General features: G+C 40.9%; 1 protein-coding gene across 4 annotated transcripts in view; it reads left to right on the top strand.

Annotated features, from left to right (window-relative positions):
* Positions 1–16,987, top strand: part of nrg1 (neuregulin 1) — a 56,978-nt gene that overhangs the window by 17,232 nt on the left and 22,759 nt on the right. For 3 of the 4 annotated variants that reach the window (XM_086301595.1, XM_086301597.1, XM_086301593.1), the window contains 3 exons: positions 5,669–5,771; positions 6,509–6,659; positions 6,753–6,874. In XM_086301595.1, coding sequence (XP_086157721.1) covers positions 5,669–5,771; positions 6,509–6,659; positions 6,753–6,874 — 376 coding nt within the window. The remainder of the gene's footprint in view (positions 1–5,668; positions 5,772–6,508; positions 6,660–6,752; positions 6,875–16,987) is intronic. The other variant, XM_086301596.1, reaches the window with a different exon arrangement.

Here is a 16,987-nt window from a genome sequence, read left to right as displayed (position 1 = left end):
TTCTTGTAATAACATGGACTACTCAGTCCATATATATACAAGTATACAGACAAATCAATATTTCCTTCATGGTTCTTCATGTTGCAAGGTAAAAAAGAAAAGAAAAAAAAGATTATAAATAAAAACCAAGCAATTCCAAAATCTCCTGTGAGGAAGGACACTTCTTGGTGGCACAAGGGGGGAACTCCCTTTGAACAGACAAAAATCTTTGTCAAAACAAATAGAGAGTGCAGCCATCCACAGTGAGCAGTGTGGCTGAGCTGAAAGTGAAGCAAGAAACACAGAAAGATGGCAAAAATGATGGGGGGAAAAGCACTGTTAAATACATCTATTATTGTAGAAATAAGGTTATTTGTAGAATAAGTTATTAGTAGAAAGATTGAATACAATAACTTTTAGGTCTTCAAATCTGTGTTGGAGTGTATTATGTATTGGTGTTATGTGTTATTCCTCAAGGAGATTAAAATGCAAAAGGTGTTTTGAGTGAAATTCACAAGTATTTAACTGTTCTGTCCTCACTAGATGTGGGCGTGATTTAGCTTATCTCTCCTTTCTCTTTTCTTTTTGTAAAACTAAATAAACACAAAACAGATAATTACCTTCTCATTCACTGAGCATACATAATGTACTAATTGAAACTTGGTTTTCATGACAACCAGCAAAAACATCAATCTTAAGGTTGCCTAAATTAAACATAAACACCTTCAGTTAACTAGCATTATTGATCATAGCAAGTTAGCAAACACATGCTAATATACAGTCGCTAGCGCACAAGTAGCTTTACAAATGAGTAATGACCACACAGCTGAAATAGTAACTCAGTATACTCAAATTACACATGCATCACAAATCAGATAGTTGAGGTTATAGTATGTAATGGAAACTTAAAGGCATGCGTGGGCAAAGGTTTCACCTCCACTGAGCACTTGTAGCAAACAAGCTGGGCATAACAACTTCCCAAATCATACAAACTGTAATGTATGTTTGCACTGATTGCCGATCACGCTTCAACTGAGTCGTCCTCGGTCAGAAGGAATGGCACTCCACAGTGAGGTAGTTCAAATAACTTTACTAAGGAGGTGGCAGATGACATCAACAGGATGTACAGCGTTGGTAGGGAGGCATTACAGTATTCACATGCAGGTAAAGGGGGTGTGAGTGTGTATATGGGTGTGTGTGTGGTCATCTGTAAACAGAAAGAACAAACATTTGTATTAACCACTATGGATAGCAGTGTACCCCTTCTACAGTACTGTGGGTTTCCAGCGTAATGTTATACAATCTGCCATAACCTCATGGCCACTAGATGGCACCCTAAGACCATAAATGAATTTCTGGCTCGTATATACATTGGCAAACCAGACCTCTGCAGATTACAACGCTTCAGAGAATAAACATAGTAAATAGTTACATCCACCTACAACCACAATGCTTGACAGTAAGTCATATATGGAATGAAATCTGGGCTGAACACAAGCCTGCCTGTAGTAGGTCAAAAAACGTATCTTAGCGATAGCAACGAGACTAGCTTCTTACGTAGCAAATTACACAGATAAAGTCAAACAAGCATCGCTCTCATCTTACAATACTCACATAGTAAGCACGCACACAGTATTAACTCACACAGGAATGCAAGTAAATACGTTATCCTCCGACACACCTCTCATCTGCGCAGAACTGCGCTGAACACGTTCCCAACCGGAAGTACAGATACCAAGGTGCATCATGGGTAACGTAGTATAAACAGTTACAATGAACAAACGGACTTTTAACACAAACAAATCATACAAACAAAAGCATATTACCACATTAAAGTTATACCAACACACAAATTATTTTATACCACTACTTCTTTTACTTTACTGTTTAGTTTCCTGTATACCTCAGTCTTTCTTTATAGTTTCCTTGGGGAACAGAAGGATGAGCTGAGAAACTGGACATAGGTAAATCCGTGGAGCACCTTGTTTCACAACCCTAACCTCCACCTTTCTGACTTTATTATCTTGACTAGGGATGTTCTTAACAATGAGACCAATAGGCCGTTCATTTCGCTTGGTTGGTCATCCTTCAGTAAGACAATGTCTCCGACTTGCATGTCCCTTTTGTCATTGATCCACTTCTTTCTGGACTGCAGTGTTGTCAAATATTCTTGTCGCCATCGTTTCCAAAAGATGTCGGCTAGACATTGGACATGTCGCCACTGTTTCCTGTATAGGTCTTTCAAGTCAAACACCCCTTCGGGAGCAGACACAACGTTTGCCTTCTGAGTAAGAAGCATTGCTGGTGTCAACACTGTCGGTGACTCTGGATCTGTACTCACCGGAACCAATGGATGAGCATTCATAATTGCCATCACTTCTGCCATCAAGGTGAAGGACTTCATGAGAAAGACGGGTAGGCCCCGACTGCAGCAGCATGGCATCTAAGATCTGATTCAAGACTCCAGCTCAGTCCAAGGCTACGCTGAACAGGAAGAGAATCTGTCCCTAGGTCTAGGTTTTTCAGGTCCTTGGCCAGATCATCAGCTGGAAATGCATCCATTACCTTGCTACTGTTTGAGGCAATTTTGTGTAGCCATAAATTGGACTCAGCTAACATCTTCTGTGTTCTTTGAAGAAGACTGATGGCTTCTGTTTCTGTAGGGAGTGAAGTCAGACAGTTGTCGACATAAAGGTTTCTGGTAACAAACTTCCTTGCATCTTTGCTGTGCTCTGCCTCTCCTGCTTGAGCTGCTTTTCTCAGCCCATAGATCGCCACAGCTGGTGAGGGGTATTGCCAAACACATGCACTGTCATGCGGAACTCTGTCACATCTTTTGAGAGGTCATTGTTTCGGTACCAGAGAAAACGTAGGTAGTTCCGGTGATCTTCCCTTACAGTAAAGCAGTAGAACATCTGCAGTTATTGCTATAAGCTCCTTTCGAAACCGCAGTAGCACTCCAACCAAAGTGTTGTTCAAGTCTGGACCACTTAAAAGGACATCATTCAACGACACCCCCTCGTGTTTGGCGCTCGAGTCAAAAACTACCCGTATTTGTCCAGGCTTTTGCGGATGGTATGCTCCAAACAATGGAAGATACCAGCACTCTTCCTCAGGCTTCAAAGCACGTGCTAACTCTGCTTGCTGAGTGTCAAACATCTTCTGGATGAACTTAACAAAGTGATCTCTTATGTCTGCCTTCCTGTCAAGACTCTGCTTGAGAGTGTGCAGTCGTTTAAGAGCCTGCTGGCGGTTGTTTGGCAGTCGCTGCCTATGTGTTGCAAAGGGCAGAGGTGATCGAGATGACGTCGATGCTTGATGCACCAATGTAACCCATCTGTATGTTACGTCTGTCTATGCATTGTGTTCTGGCATGAAAGTAAGAGACAGGAGACAGCACTGGGTCTTTGGCTTTTTACTGCACATCTGCAACACAGAAATAAAGGCCTGAGCTGTGTGTGTCGCGTCTGCCAGGACACCTCTCCTCCGGCCATGCTGAAAGGAGCGGTGACCGGGGCACACATGCACGCGCCTACGTCATATGTAGCGCGCACACACATGAACACACACAGACTCAGATCACACAGGCAGGAGATTAAAATGCAAAATGAAATATTTAATTTAAAAAAAAAGGTGTTTGGGGTGAAATTTACAAGTATTTAACACATATGTTACATGAGCCTCAATAGATTTTCTTTGTACACTGGCTGTGATCAGCTGCTGCGGCTCTGAGATTTTGTTAATATTTGTAGATTTACACATTTGAATTCAAGAAGATGTAAGCAGATGTTTTTAATGAATTGTTTTGGCTGATTTCCAACGCCAAGTTTATCAAATGTCACTGAGTAGTCCTTATCATTCTCCATTGCTGTGTGACGTTTGCTCTCACTCTTTCCTCTACCTGGGAAACACAAGTGGACACAGTGTGCAGGCTGAACACAAACAGTTTGTGTGTCTGCTGATACTTGTTAACTTGTTAACTGAAACATTGCCTTTTAATTTACCTGCTATATTACTCCTTTTATGCTCGCTCCTCTTCTGTAGGTCTATCTAGATTCTGAAGTATCACAAATATATCTTATGTACATTGACACTCGTTTTGATGTGGCAAAACTCCCCAAAACAAACATACAATAAGTTATGCATAAATTACACGTTTTTGCCTTTTCCGTCACTTTATATGTAATAATCCTTGGTGAAACACCGTTAGGATAGTCCTTTGTGTATAGGGATGGGTATCGTCTAGGTTTTATCAGATACTTATGCCACACCGGTACTTTTGAAATGGTGCCAGTGCTTAAACAGTGCTCGAACCGGTGCTTAAAGAATGGAAAACACAAACTTTGTCCAAAAACCTCTCATGTTTAGCTGTGTTTTTTTGTAAAAAGATAACAATGTTAGCCTTTTCTGCAGCTATAGGGCATATATGGTATCACTCTTGGCTGGAAGCAGTGCTTAAACAATGGAAAAAACACAAACTTTGTCCAAAGACCTCTCATGTTTAGCTGTTTTCCACTTTTTCTTTGGTCATTTTAGCTTTTTTGGCCAGGGTGAAGGGAGTATCTGCCATCAAACAAGAAGACAGCCGCATGTAACTACGACGGTGTTTGTTAGGTCACCTTACATGCATTAATTTAATAACGTGGTTAGCCTACTCAACGTAAATTACACACGAACAACATTAAGCCACATTAAGAGAAGAACGGCTGCTGCTAGCATTATCATCTGCCATCATTTCTGCTACACTGGCAGGGCTAGGGCCAGGACTCTCCTCTTCGGGTTCTAGGGGGATGTTGCTAACTCCAGATCCGATAACAGGCACCACACCCGCAGTAGATGTGCTTGGTGTGAGGTCTTGCAGCAAGCTATCAAACACGGCGCATTTCTCGGCTTTTAACAAAATGCTATACGTCGCCAGGTGTTTCATCAGATTCGAGGTGTTACCTCCTTTGACAGTATCACAGTATCACCTTAAAGCACTTGTTGCAGGCTGCTGAGTTTGCATCTTTTGCTGTGAAGTACAGCCAGACTTTTGACCGCTTCGCCTTGGGCATTTTTAATCTGTAGCTCTGCTCTAAAAGAACATACCTACCTGGGCCCACCTACTATCCTTGGAAAGGTAAAATGATTGGCTAGAATCCAAAGTGTATGACATCTCAAGAAAAAAAAGCACCGAAATAAAGCAATGAAATGTGCGGTGCTTTTCGGTCTGATTACTACCGTTTATGTCAGAACTGGTGCCATAATGGCACCGGATACCGGTACCCATCCATATTTGTGTATTAACTGTTTAGTTTCAAACCACTTTGATATTTGAAGGTATGCAGTGATGTGAAATGAAGTACTTTGTTATTTGTCACCTCTACGACTGATTTAAATTTGATTAATTTTGGACAAAAAATAAAAAAAATAATATGAATTATAAGCTTATGGGAATCAAAGAGCATAATACACCTGCCACTGCCTTTCCCCCTCTAATAATTACATTTCAGTTAGATTAAAGACACAGATTTATCTCTCTTCAAATCTTTGCATGTGGACTGTGGTTGCTAGAAATATAAAAACTGTATTACAGAGTCGTTTTAAAAATTGTTTGGGTTTAGGGCTGACAGAGTCTTTGTGTGTGTTTGTGGTTGACTGTGTGTGTTTAGATATAATGTTTTAAAGAATGGTTGTCCTTTTTTTTCAGAAGCTGAGGAGCTGTATCAGAAACGTATTTTAACAATAACTGGAATCTGCATTGCGCTCCTAGTCGTTGGAATCATGTGTGTGGTTGCCTACTGCAAAACCAAGTAATGTCATTAATGCCATTTTTTGTTTTTCATTGTATACTATGTAGGTACTGTCCCTGATTTTATTATAGTTTCATATTGTACCGCCAAATTCAGGGTGCAGTTTCTCTTTTGTAGTTGTGGTTGAATAAATGAATGCAAAATGTATAAAAAAGAAGGGGCATCAATAAAAGAAAGTATTCAGATCAAAGAATAAAAAAAGATGTTAAGATGAGATACTCTGAAGTATTTTAATTAGTAGATGCTCAATTGTACAATTTTAATTGTGCAGTAGACCTCCTTGGTTCAAACATTAGTATAGACTATTAGTTTTACAATTTTTGTAATTGAAAATGTATGTTTGTTTAATATCTGATTCAAAGCATGATTTGATGTGTCTTTTATTGTGATTTAGCTACAAAAGTCTGTTACATTCATCCATTGCACTTCTTCACACAGTGAAACCATTATAACATTTCTAAAGTTACCTATAAAGCTGGACATCATCCACAATTCAATGATCAGAGATACGGTAAAACCAAGTGGGCTGAGAGAATTTTGAGGAATTTGTGTTGCTCGTGGCCAATACAACCATATTCATTGTACTGTTGTACAATGTTATAAACATAAATTACTTTTGCTAGCATCAACTATGAATTACTTTTACTATCTTTTTGTTTATGTGGGACTGCCATCAGTTATGTATCCAAGTTGCGATCTGGGCTCTTTCACGATCTACTTTGTTTCTTTACAAACAGGAAGCAGAGAAAGAAACTACGGGACCGTTTAAGGCAACGTCTAAGGAATAAGAGGAAGAATACCAGTACTGGTATTGACTCCAATGTGGCAAACTCTACCACTGGACGCCCAAATTCTAACTTGCCTCTTCAAGATTTGCAGCTTATTGGTGTATGCTGTTACTGTTATCAAATAAAAGGAATCACAATTTGAATCTGTAAATTCATAACAGTTGTCAGTGTGGTTTCTGCTTTCTGTTTATAGCAACATAATGGAAAGACAATGAAGCATACAGCTGAAAAGGAGACAGAGACAAACCTTTCCACAAGCAAATATACCTTATCTGTGCATAATCCTACCACACTCACCAACATCTCCAGTCAAAGGTAAGAGAATGACTTTATATTTTCACCTTGGGTATTTGATATTATTGAGTTACTTGGTTACTACTTGGTCGGGGTCCAGGTAACACAAGAGGACACTATATAATGTAGTAATTGAATTTGTTGCCAGAGCAAACTATGTAGGGTACGTGGGACACTGTTTAGCACATATGTGACTTTGGTCATTAGAACCATTAACACTTAAACTCAGTGCACACTTTAAGAAAAGCTGTGTGGGAATTTGATTTTCCTCGTAGAATTGAGCTTTACTTTTAATCTGTGTGTCAAGTGTCAAATCAAGTGTTAGTTGAAATATAGCTGAAAATTGCCTTCCATTTTTAGATAGTGAAATAAATTAACTTGTGAAAAAACTAGTGAACAATAGATTTTGCTCTAAAAACAGCATTAACTACTAAAGTAATACTGATCATAGTCTTGAAATTACATAAAGCTAAAGCTTTATATTACTCTCACCCAGAGTGGCAAAAATACAGACATTCTGTACTTACTTAGAAGTACAGACCAAAAAAAAAAAACTCCATTAAAACTTGAAGTACTAGGGGTGGCTGTAGCTCAGGAGGTAGAGCAGGTCACCTACTGATCGGAAGGTTGGTGGTTTGATCCCTGGCTCCAGTCTGCATGTCAAGTATCCTTAGGCAAGATACTAACCCCAAGTTGCTCTGTGATGCGTCCATCAGAGTATGAATGTGTAGTAGTTAGAAAGCACTATGTATAGAGAAAGTGCTTGTGAGAATGGGTGTGATTGGGTGAGTGTGGCATGTTGTATACAGCGCTTTGAGTACTTCGGAAGAGTAGAAAAGTGCTATACAGGGAGTGCAGAATTATTAGGCAAATGAATATTTTGTCCACATCATCCTCTGCATGCATGTTGTCTTACTCCAAGCTGTATAGGCTCGAAAGCCTACTACCAATTAAGCATATTAGGTGATGTGCATCTCTGTAATGAGAAGGGGTGTGGTCTAATGACATCAACACCCTATATCAGGTGTGCATAATTATTAGGCAACGTCCTTTCCTTTGGCAGAATGGGTCAAAAGAAGGACTTGACAGGCTCAGAAAAGTCAAAAATAGTGAGATATCTTGCAGAGGGATGCAGCAGTCTCAAAATTGCAATGCTTCTGAAGCGTGATCATCGAACAATCAAGCGTTTCATTCAAAATAGTCAACAGGGTCGCAAGAAGCGTGTGGAAAAACCAAGGCGCAAAATAACTGCCCATGAACTGAGAAAAGTCAAGCGTGCAGCTGCCAAGATGCCACTTGCCACCAGTTTGGCCATATTTCAGAGCTGCAACATCACTGGAGTGCCCAAAAGCACAAGGTGTGCAATACTCAGAGACATGGCCAAGGTAAGAAAGGCTGAAAGACGACCACCACTGAACAAGACACACAAGCTGAAACGTCAAGACTGGGCCAAGAAATATCTCAAGACTGGTTTTTCTAAGGTTTTATGGACTGATGAAATGAGAGTGAGTCTTGATGGGCCAGATGGATGGGCCCGTGGCTGGATTGGTAAAGGGCAGAGAGCTCCAGTCCGACTCAGACGCCAGCAAGGTGGAGGTGGAGTACTGGTTTGGGCTGGTATCATCAAAGATGAGCTCGTGGGGCCTTTTCGGGTTGAGGATGGAGTCAAGCTCAACTCCCAGTCCTACTGCCAGTTTCTGGAAGACACCTTCTTCAAGCAGTGGTACAGGAAGAAGTCTGCATCCTTTAAGAAAAACATGATTTTCATGCAGGACAATGCTCCATCACACGCGTCCAAGTACTCCACAGCGTGGCTGGCAAGAAAGGGTATAAAAGAAGAAAAACTAATGACATGGCCACCTTGTTCACCTGATCTGAACCCCATTGAGAACCTGTGGTCCATCATCAAATGTGAGATTTACAAGGAGGGAAAACAGTACACCTCTCTGAACAGTGTCTGGGAGGCTGTGGTTGCTGCTGCACGCAATGTTGATGGTGAACAGTTTAAAACACTGACAGAATCCATGGATGGCAGGCTTTTGAGTGTCCTTGCAAAGAAAGGTGGCTATATTGGTCGCTGATTTGTTTTTGTTTTGTTTTTGAATGTCAGAAATGTATATTTGTGAATGTGGAGATGTTATATTGGTTTCACTGGTAAAAATAAATAATTGAAATGGGTATATATTTGTTTTTTGTTAAGTTGCCTAATAATTATGCACAGTAATAGTCACCTACACACACAGATATCCCCCTTAAATAGCTAAAACTAAAAACAAACTAAAAACGACTTCCAAAAACATTCAGCTTTGATATTAATGAGTTTTTTGGGTTCATTGAGAACATGGTTGTTGTTCAATAATAAAATTATTCCTCAAAAATACAACTTGCCTAATAATTCTGCACTCCCTGTATAAGAATAAGTCCATTTACTAATTCAACTTCTTTACTCAAATAAAAGCGAAAAAGTACAGGCTCTGAAATATACTCCAATTAAGAAAGTAAAAAGTTGTTGCTTGTTGGAAGATGATTCAACCAGCAGTTTTTTTACAAAGTTAACTGAACCTGGCGCTATAGTAGCCCAGCTTATACTTGAATTACTTTAGTAGAAGATGGAAATTGAAAAAGAAGGAAAAAAACCCCAAACTTTTTCTTGTCTCTAACCAGCAAAATGAGTATGGAAGGGATTAAAGTGGGATTCAGCACATGGAGGAACCCTAAAATTGTAGTCAATAGGGAAAATAATCACAACTCAAAGAACTTTCTATTGAGAACTCCAGCAGATTTTTCACAAACTGTGATTAACTGAGCTGGGCTACTACTGCTCTAAGTTTTACTGCTCTTGTGGATTTACACAACTGAATAGATCAGTGGCACCCAAACTTTTTTTGCTTTTTTGCAATTTGTTTTACAAGAAGATCTTCAGGGTCTTTGAATTAAACTGCAGCCTCTTAGTTGAATCACAGGTAAGATCAATGAACTGTTCCTCCTTGTATGTGCTGAAGTCAGCAGGGGGTGTTGGACTGAAGGGGTCACGGATCCAGTCATATTATTTGGAATCTTGCACCAGGTAATGTCTCTGGAAATGTTTCTGAAGGGCAGACGTGTTTGTTCATGCATGGGATCACTGTATTCTGCAGCTTGTTGTCTTCAATGAATGATTTCAAATTCTCAAATGAGTCCACGTTTCTATCTTTCACTCGTTGCTTCCACATTTCAAGTTTTCTGACAAATGATGTGACTTTATCTGTCAGATGTGGGAGGTGAGTGTTCCTGCCCTGCATCTGTAAATTTAGTTCATTGAGTTTCAGGAACATGTCACTGAGGTATGCCAGTTTCATGAGAAAGTTGTTACAGTTAAATTTGTTGGTAAGATCACTGCCCTCTTTCTTCAAAAAGCTGCGGATCTCATCTCGCAGTTCAAAGACCTCTCTCCTTCCCACATGACAGCCATTGGGACTCGCTGTGATACAAAACGGCTGTGTAGTTGGAGCCCATTTCTTCACACAGTGCCGAAAAAATCTGGGCTTTCACAGGTCGTGTTTTAATGTAGTTGACTGTGGCGATGACATCAGTCATTACCAGTATGGGCCCATGTATAAAAAAGTTATAGTATTACTAGTAATAGACTGCAGCGAGAACTGCCAGCATCTGAGCCAGACTCTGTCTGTCTCGCTCATCATGGTCACCTAAATGCACAGTAATGGCAGGTTTTGTAATAAGGCAGATCACGCTAACATAATATGCACTGTTAGTTGATTATTTACCTGCCGCATTAACGGGAGAAGACGTGCAAACGTTACCGCTGCTGCTGGGTTGAGATTCACGAGTCCGGAGCGGAATTAAAAACACGACATTCATTTAAGGTCATTGTGCGTTTTGTGAGAAAATGCTTTTGCATATTCGTAGTGTTTCCTCCCTTAAACAAAATATCTACTTTATACTTTACAAGTATTGCAAGTTGCCCTGTTGTCATCTGTTCTCGAAAAGTATAACCAAACTTTTGAGCGTTTGAGCCGCCATGTTTCCTGCCAGGTAAATGACGCTCCGCAACGTGGTGACGTCATTCGGGGAAACTGGAATCGATAAGGGAATCGTTTGCAAAAATGGCAAACAATTCCAAGGAATTGAAACAGTGGGAACCGGTTCTCAACAAGAACCGGTTTTTGATACCCATCCCTACTCATTACCCACCGTTGTGCAGGTGAAGCCAAGCGCAAGAAATGCTTCATCATATTTTCTGCTTTTTGGTTTGGAAGGAAGTGGGTTTGTATGCATATTTGGTGATGCTTCAACTTCTGCTTTTCGTTTGTGTGCGAGCCCCGTCAAAAACCTGTCCATTATGCTAGCTAGCAGAGTTCTTTTTTTTTTTTTTTTGGTTAATTCATACCAAAAATTGCAATTGCTCTGCGCCCTAGACAGTTTCTGTTACTTGGGTGGTTCATTAACAACTAAAGCACAACATTGCCTAATTACCACAGACCTTAAGAAGATATACAAATTGTACTTTGGCTGTCCACTGGGTGACCAGGATAAATCTTGGGGTCAACATTTCTCCTGCAACAGTTGTTCCAGTGGACTTGCTAACTCTGCAAAAAGCAGCAATGCTATTTGCAATCCTGATGGTGTGGCAGAAACCGTGAGATCATCTCAATGATTGCTATTTTTGCCATGTGAAGACTTAGAGACTTAGAGACTTAGAGCTATTTATTGTCATTGTGCAGTTTCTTGCACAGCGAAATTGGGTAGCTAGACCACAAAGGTGCAAAAGTAAGAAGAAGAGAAACCAATATACAACGAAGGGGGGAAAATAAATAAATACAATAAAAAGCAGTGTATATGTATACATATATGTGAGTGAAACTATATACAATGGTGTATGTGTAAGAAACATTGAAATAGACTGGGACCAAAATATTGCACATGAGCCAAAAATATTGCACAGAACATGGAAAGACTTAGATATTGCACATAGATGATCAACAGCACTGTCAGAGTGGATGTGTTGGGGAAGTCTTTACACATTCTTAGTTTGCATTAAGAGTTCTGACAGCCCACGGGAAGAAGCTGTTCTTTAGTCTGCTGGTTTTGCACCTGATGGATCTGAGCCTTTTTCCAGAGGGCAGGATGTTGAAGAGGTGGAGGTTAGGATGGAGGTGGTCCTTTATAATTCCCCTGGCTCTGGAGAGACATCTTGAGCTGGCAATTAAGTCCAGGGAGGGGAGTGGACAGCCAATCACCTTCTCTGCAGTTTTGATGACCCTCTGTAGTCTCTTCTTGTCAGCTGTTGTGCAACCAGTGTACTACACAGGGATGGCGTGCACCAGCACACTCTCGATAGTGGCACGGTAGAAGGACACTAGGAGTTCAGTCTGCCTTATAGGCAAACTGGTGGGGGTCGAAGCTGGGTGGGAGGCACAGGCTTTGAGCACTCTACCAGGTATTCCGTCGGGCCCAGCAGCTTTCCTCTGATTTACTGCTCTGAACACATTGCGGACCTGATGTTGTTGGAGGCTAAATGTGTGGGGGCTGTGCTCAGAGGACGCTGTGGGCAGGGTGGTGTGCATGGTGGGGGTGACTGCAGTTTTCTCGAAGCGGTTAAAAAATGGTTAAGTTCCTCTGCTAACGAGCTGTCCATATTATCTATATTTGTCCCATTGGCTTTGTAATTGGTTATGTGTTTCAGGCCCTCCCATACCTTCCTGGAGTTGTTATCAGAGAGGTGATCTGATAGCTTGTTTGAATAGTCCAGTTTTGCTGCTCTGATGCCTTTTTAAGGTCTGCTCTTGCTCTGCTGTACATGTCCTGGTCCCCAGATTTGTATGCACAGTTGCGTACCTTTAACAGTGACTGAACCTTGCTTGTCATCCATGGTTTACAGTTGGGGTAGACCCGGACCCGCTTTTCTGTGGTGACAGTGTCTATGCAGTGTTTGATGTAACCCAGCACTGCGGTTCTGTGAGTCTCTAGGTCATCCTGTTCAAAGACACTCCACTCTTTGAGAGCAAAACAGTCCTGCAATTGAGCGAGAGCTTCCTCAGAAATGGTATAAATGGTTCTGATGGTGGACTTTGTCCTTTTCCTGAGTGGTGTGTATGCCGGGACAATGAGTAGGGAGAGGTGGTCGGACATACTCAGGTGGGGGAGGGGAACAGATCTGTAGGCTTGCTTAATATTTGAGTCAACATGATCCAAGGTGTTATTTCCTCTCGTAGGGTATTTCACATGTTGTACAAATTTAGGCAGCACAGTTCTTAAGCATGCTCTGTTGAAATCCCCTGCAATGATGTGTACTCCCTCTGGGTATGTCCGTTGCTGTTCAGAGATTATGTCATGCAGGTATGCAAGGGCTGAGCTAGCATTAGCGTCTGGTGGTATGTAGACTGCTGTTATTAGCACTGCAGGCAGTTCTCTGGGCAAGTAGAAAGGTCTGCACATGACAGACATTTCCTCTATGTCCGGGGAGCAGACTGTGGTGATGATCTTAGTGTTTGTGCACCAGTTTGCGTTCCTTCCGCCGCCTGCGTTTCTTGGCAGAGCCAATAACAATCCACGGAGAACCCGATGTTCTGGCTATCTCCGGGGGGATGTTGTGCACCCTCTGATAATCACTGGTAATTGGGATCTGGCTCTTATATCCGATCTTGCATAATTCCAGATGGTTGTCGGAAAATTTGGCTTTACATAATAAGATAAACAAAAGAATAATAAAAAGAGGGGAAACAAAAAGGAAAGGCACCTAAGTGGAGCGCATAGAGCTGCTGCGTCTGTGCGCGCCGCCATCTTAATTGAAGACAAAAGGATTCTCTGAAAAAACAAGCACAAAATTGTATATATCCCACCCTGGATTCTACAATAAGGTCTGTTCCTCATGATGACCACATGATGGATTAGCTTCTGTAGAAGGTGGTAAGGAACATATTCAAGGCGGATCTAGTTACAATCCAGAGTCATCAGATCCTGATTACGTGACCAATGAAGATTCAGAACCAGAGACTTTTACACAAGTAGAGCTGAACAATCTCGTTTGTGATCTGAATCTGTCAAAAGACAAACTTTATTGCTTTGAGGGTTAAGCAGAAGAATGTGCTTACCAAGGGTGTTACTGTAAATTCACTACAGAAGTCAAAGTCATAACTTGACAGCGTTCTTCACTCCTGATGGCTCACTGTGCTATTGTCATGACATCAACAGAACATCAACATTTAGCAGTTTGTCACAAGAGCATGTTCCCGCTGAATGGCGTCTCTTCATTGATTCTTCACAAAGAAGCTTGAAGGCAGTCCTACTCCATATTGGAAATGCCAAACCAAGTATGCCGATTGCCCATTCTGTTTATCTAAAGGAGTCCTATGACAATATGAAGACACTGTTTGAATTAGTCACGTATAAAAATCCTTAGTGGAACATCTGTGGTGATCTGAAGGTGATTGGTATTTTGATTGGAATGCGAGGAGAATTCACCAAATAATGCTGTTTCCTGTGCCTGAGGTACAGCCGATCTACTGTGGAACATTATATCAAGCGTGACTGGCAGCCATAAGATGCCTAGGAGCCAGGAACAAGCACTGTCAGGTTTCTGCCTCTGCCTTGAGGTAGGCTTGATGAAAAATCTTGTCAAGGCCATGAGCAAAGCAAACTCATCAGGTTTTCAGTACCTTGCTGAAAGGTTTCCAAAGATGAATCCTGCAAAAATGAAGGAAGGGATATTTATTGGTCTGCAGATCAAGACTGTTTTGCAGGATGAAAGTTTGGGAGGCGCTCAAGTGGCTCGAAAGCTTTCTGGGCATTACCTAGTCACCTGCATAAAAGGAAGGAGTTCAGCATCTGCTTAATTCCTACCAGAAACTGGGTTGTCGAATGTCAATAAAAAAACATTTCCTGCACTCTTACCTCAAATTATTTCCAGAAAATCTTGGCATGGTGAGTGATGAACAGGGAGTGTTTTCATCAGGACATTAAGTTAACCGTTTTATGCGTGAATTATGACAACCTCAATCAGGATTTTTTTTCTTAAGTATTTTTATTCATCTTTAGGCATAAAAAAAGATGAATAAAATATTTAAGAAAATATCCTGATTGAGGTTGTCATAATTAATGCATAAAAGGGTTAAATAACAATAATTACAAGGAAACACGTCATACGCCAGGGTAAGGAGTGACACATCAGTGTCCAATGTAGTGGTTTGTGTGCAAGTATACCATCAACACTGACACAAATACAAGAAAATGGCCTTTGAATAGCTGTCCACCACTGACTGACTACTTGTGGATGCTGTACTGTACAAATCCAGACATAGTATACACAAGGGTTTTTAAATAAATGGTGGTAGCTGACTGACACTGACCTGAATATTTATTGAGTACTGAAACAGTTAATTGATTGGTGCCTGTGGTTTAATAAAGACACTATGCAAATCCATTGCAAATTAATATTACTCATAATTCAAAAAGTTAATGTGAGAAAAAAAACTAAAAGCAGATCTATAAACTGGTTTAGAAAAGTGTGTTGTGTTTCTGATTATTACAAACATGTTTTTGTTTACCTGTGTTATCAGAGACAATGGTTCTATGGCACATAAATTTAATAGTAATAATTGTGTAATTTCCATTTTCCTGTTCTATCAAAGTTACTTGAAAAGGTTATGGCAGAACAATTAACTGATCATCAACCAATCAATCAACTGTTTCATCCAACACATTTTGGTTTTAGATGTTCTACAAAAAATGAAAACCGTTACTTTGCTGAGAATGTTATGTGCAATTTAGATGATGATAAAGTTGTGCCAACAGTGTTTTTTGACCTAAACATGGCAGTTGGCTTATAGCATAGGTGTCAAACTCTGGCCCGCGGGCCAAATTTGGCCCGCAGCCTAATTACAGGGAGTGCAGAATTATTAGGCAAGTTGTATTTTTGAGGAATAATTTTATTATTGAACAACAACCATGTTCTCAATGAACCCAAAAAACTCATTAATATCAAAGCTGAATGTTTTTGGAAGTCGTTTTTAGTTTGTTTTTAGTTTTAGCTATTTAAGGGGGATATCTGTGTGTGTAGGTGACTATTACTGTGCATAATTATTAGGCAACTTAACAAAAAACAAATATATACCCATTTCAATTATTTATTTTTACCAGTGAAACCAATATAACATCTCCACATTCACAAATATACATTTCTGACATTCAAAAACAAAACAAAAACAAATCAGCGACCAATATAGCCACCTTTCTTTGCAAGGACACTCAAAAGCCTGCCATCCATGGATTCTGTCAGTGTTTTGATCTGTTCACCATCAACATTGCGTGCAGCAGCAACCACAGCCTCCCAGACACTGTTCAGAGAGGTGTACTGTTTTCCCTCCTTGTAAATCTCACATTTGATGATGGACCACAGGTTCTCAATGGGGTTCAGATCAGGTGAACAAGGTGGCCATGTCATTAGTTTTTCTTCTTTTATACCCTTTCTTGCCAGCCACGCTGTGGAGTACTTGGACGCGTGTGATGGAGCATTGTCCTGCATGAAAATCATGTTTTTCTTGAAGGATGCAGACTTCTTCCTGTACCACTGCTTGAAGAAGGTGTCTTCCAGAAACTGGCAGTAGGACTGGGAGTTGAGCTTGACTCCATCCTCAACCCGAAAAGGCCCCACAAGCTCATCTTTGATGATACCAGCCCAAACCAGTACTCCACCTCCACCTTGCTGGCGTCTGAGTCGGACTGGAGCTCTCTGCCCTTTACCAATCCAGCCACGGGCCCATCCATCTGGCCCATCAAGACTCACTCTCATTTCATCAGTCCATAAAACCTTAGAAAAATCAGTCTTGAGATATTTCTTGGCCCAGTCTTGACGTTTCAGCTTGTGTGTCTTGTTCAGTGGTGGTCGTCTTTCAGCCTTTCTTACCTTGGCCATGTCTCTGAGTATTGCACACCTTGCGCTTTTGGGCACTCCAGTGATGTTGCAGCTCTGAAATATGGCCAAACTGGTGGCAAGTGGCATCTTGGCAGCTGCACGCTTGACTTTTCTCAGTTCATGGGCAGTTATTTTGCGCCTTGGTTTTTCCACACGCTTCTTGCGACCCTGTTGACTATTTTGAATGAAACGCTTGATTGTTCGATGATCACGCTTCAGAAGCT

The sequence above is a fragment of the Aulonocara sp. 'chitande type north' Nkhata Bay genome, linkage group LG7 (genome assembly GCF_057382095.1).
Source record: "Aulonocara sp. 'chitande type north' Nkhata Bay isolate Kocher_YH1m ecotype deep benthic linkage group LG7, A_spYH_male_GT1.1, whole genome shotgun sequence".
NCBI classification, from domain to species: Eukaryota; Metazoa; Chordata; class Actinopteri; order Cichliformes; family Cichlidae; genus Aulonocara; species Aulonocara sp. 'chitande type north' Nkhata Bay.
This window is presented reverse-complemented; position numbering and strand designations above follow the sequence as displayed.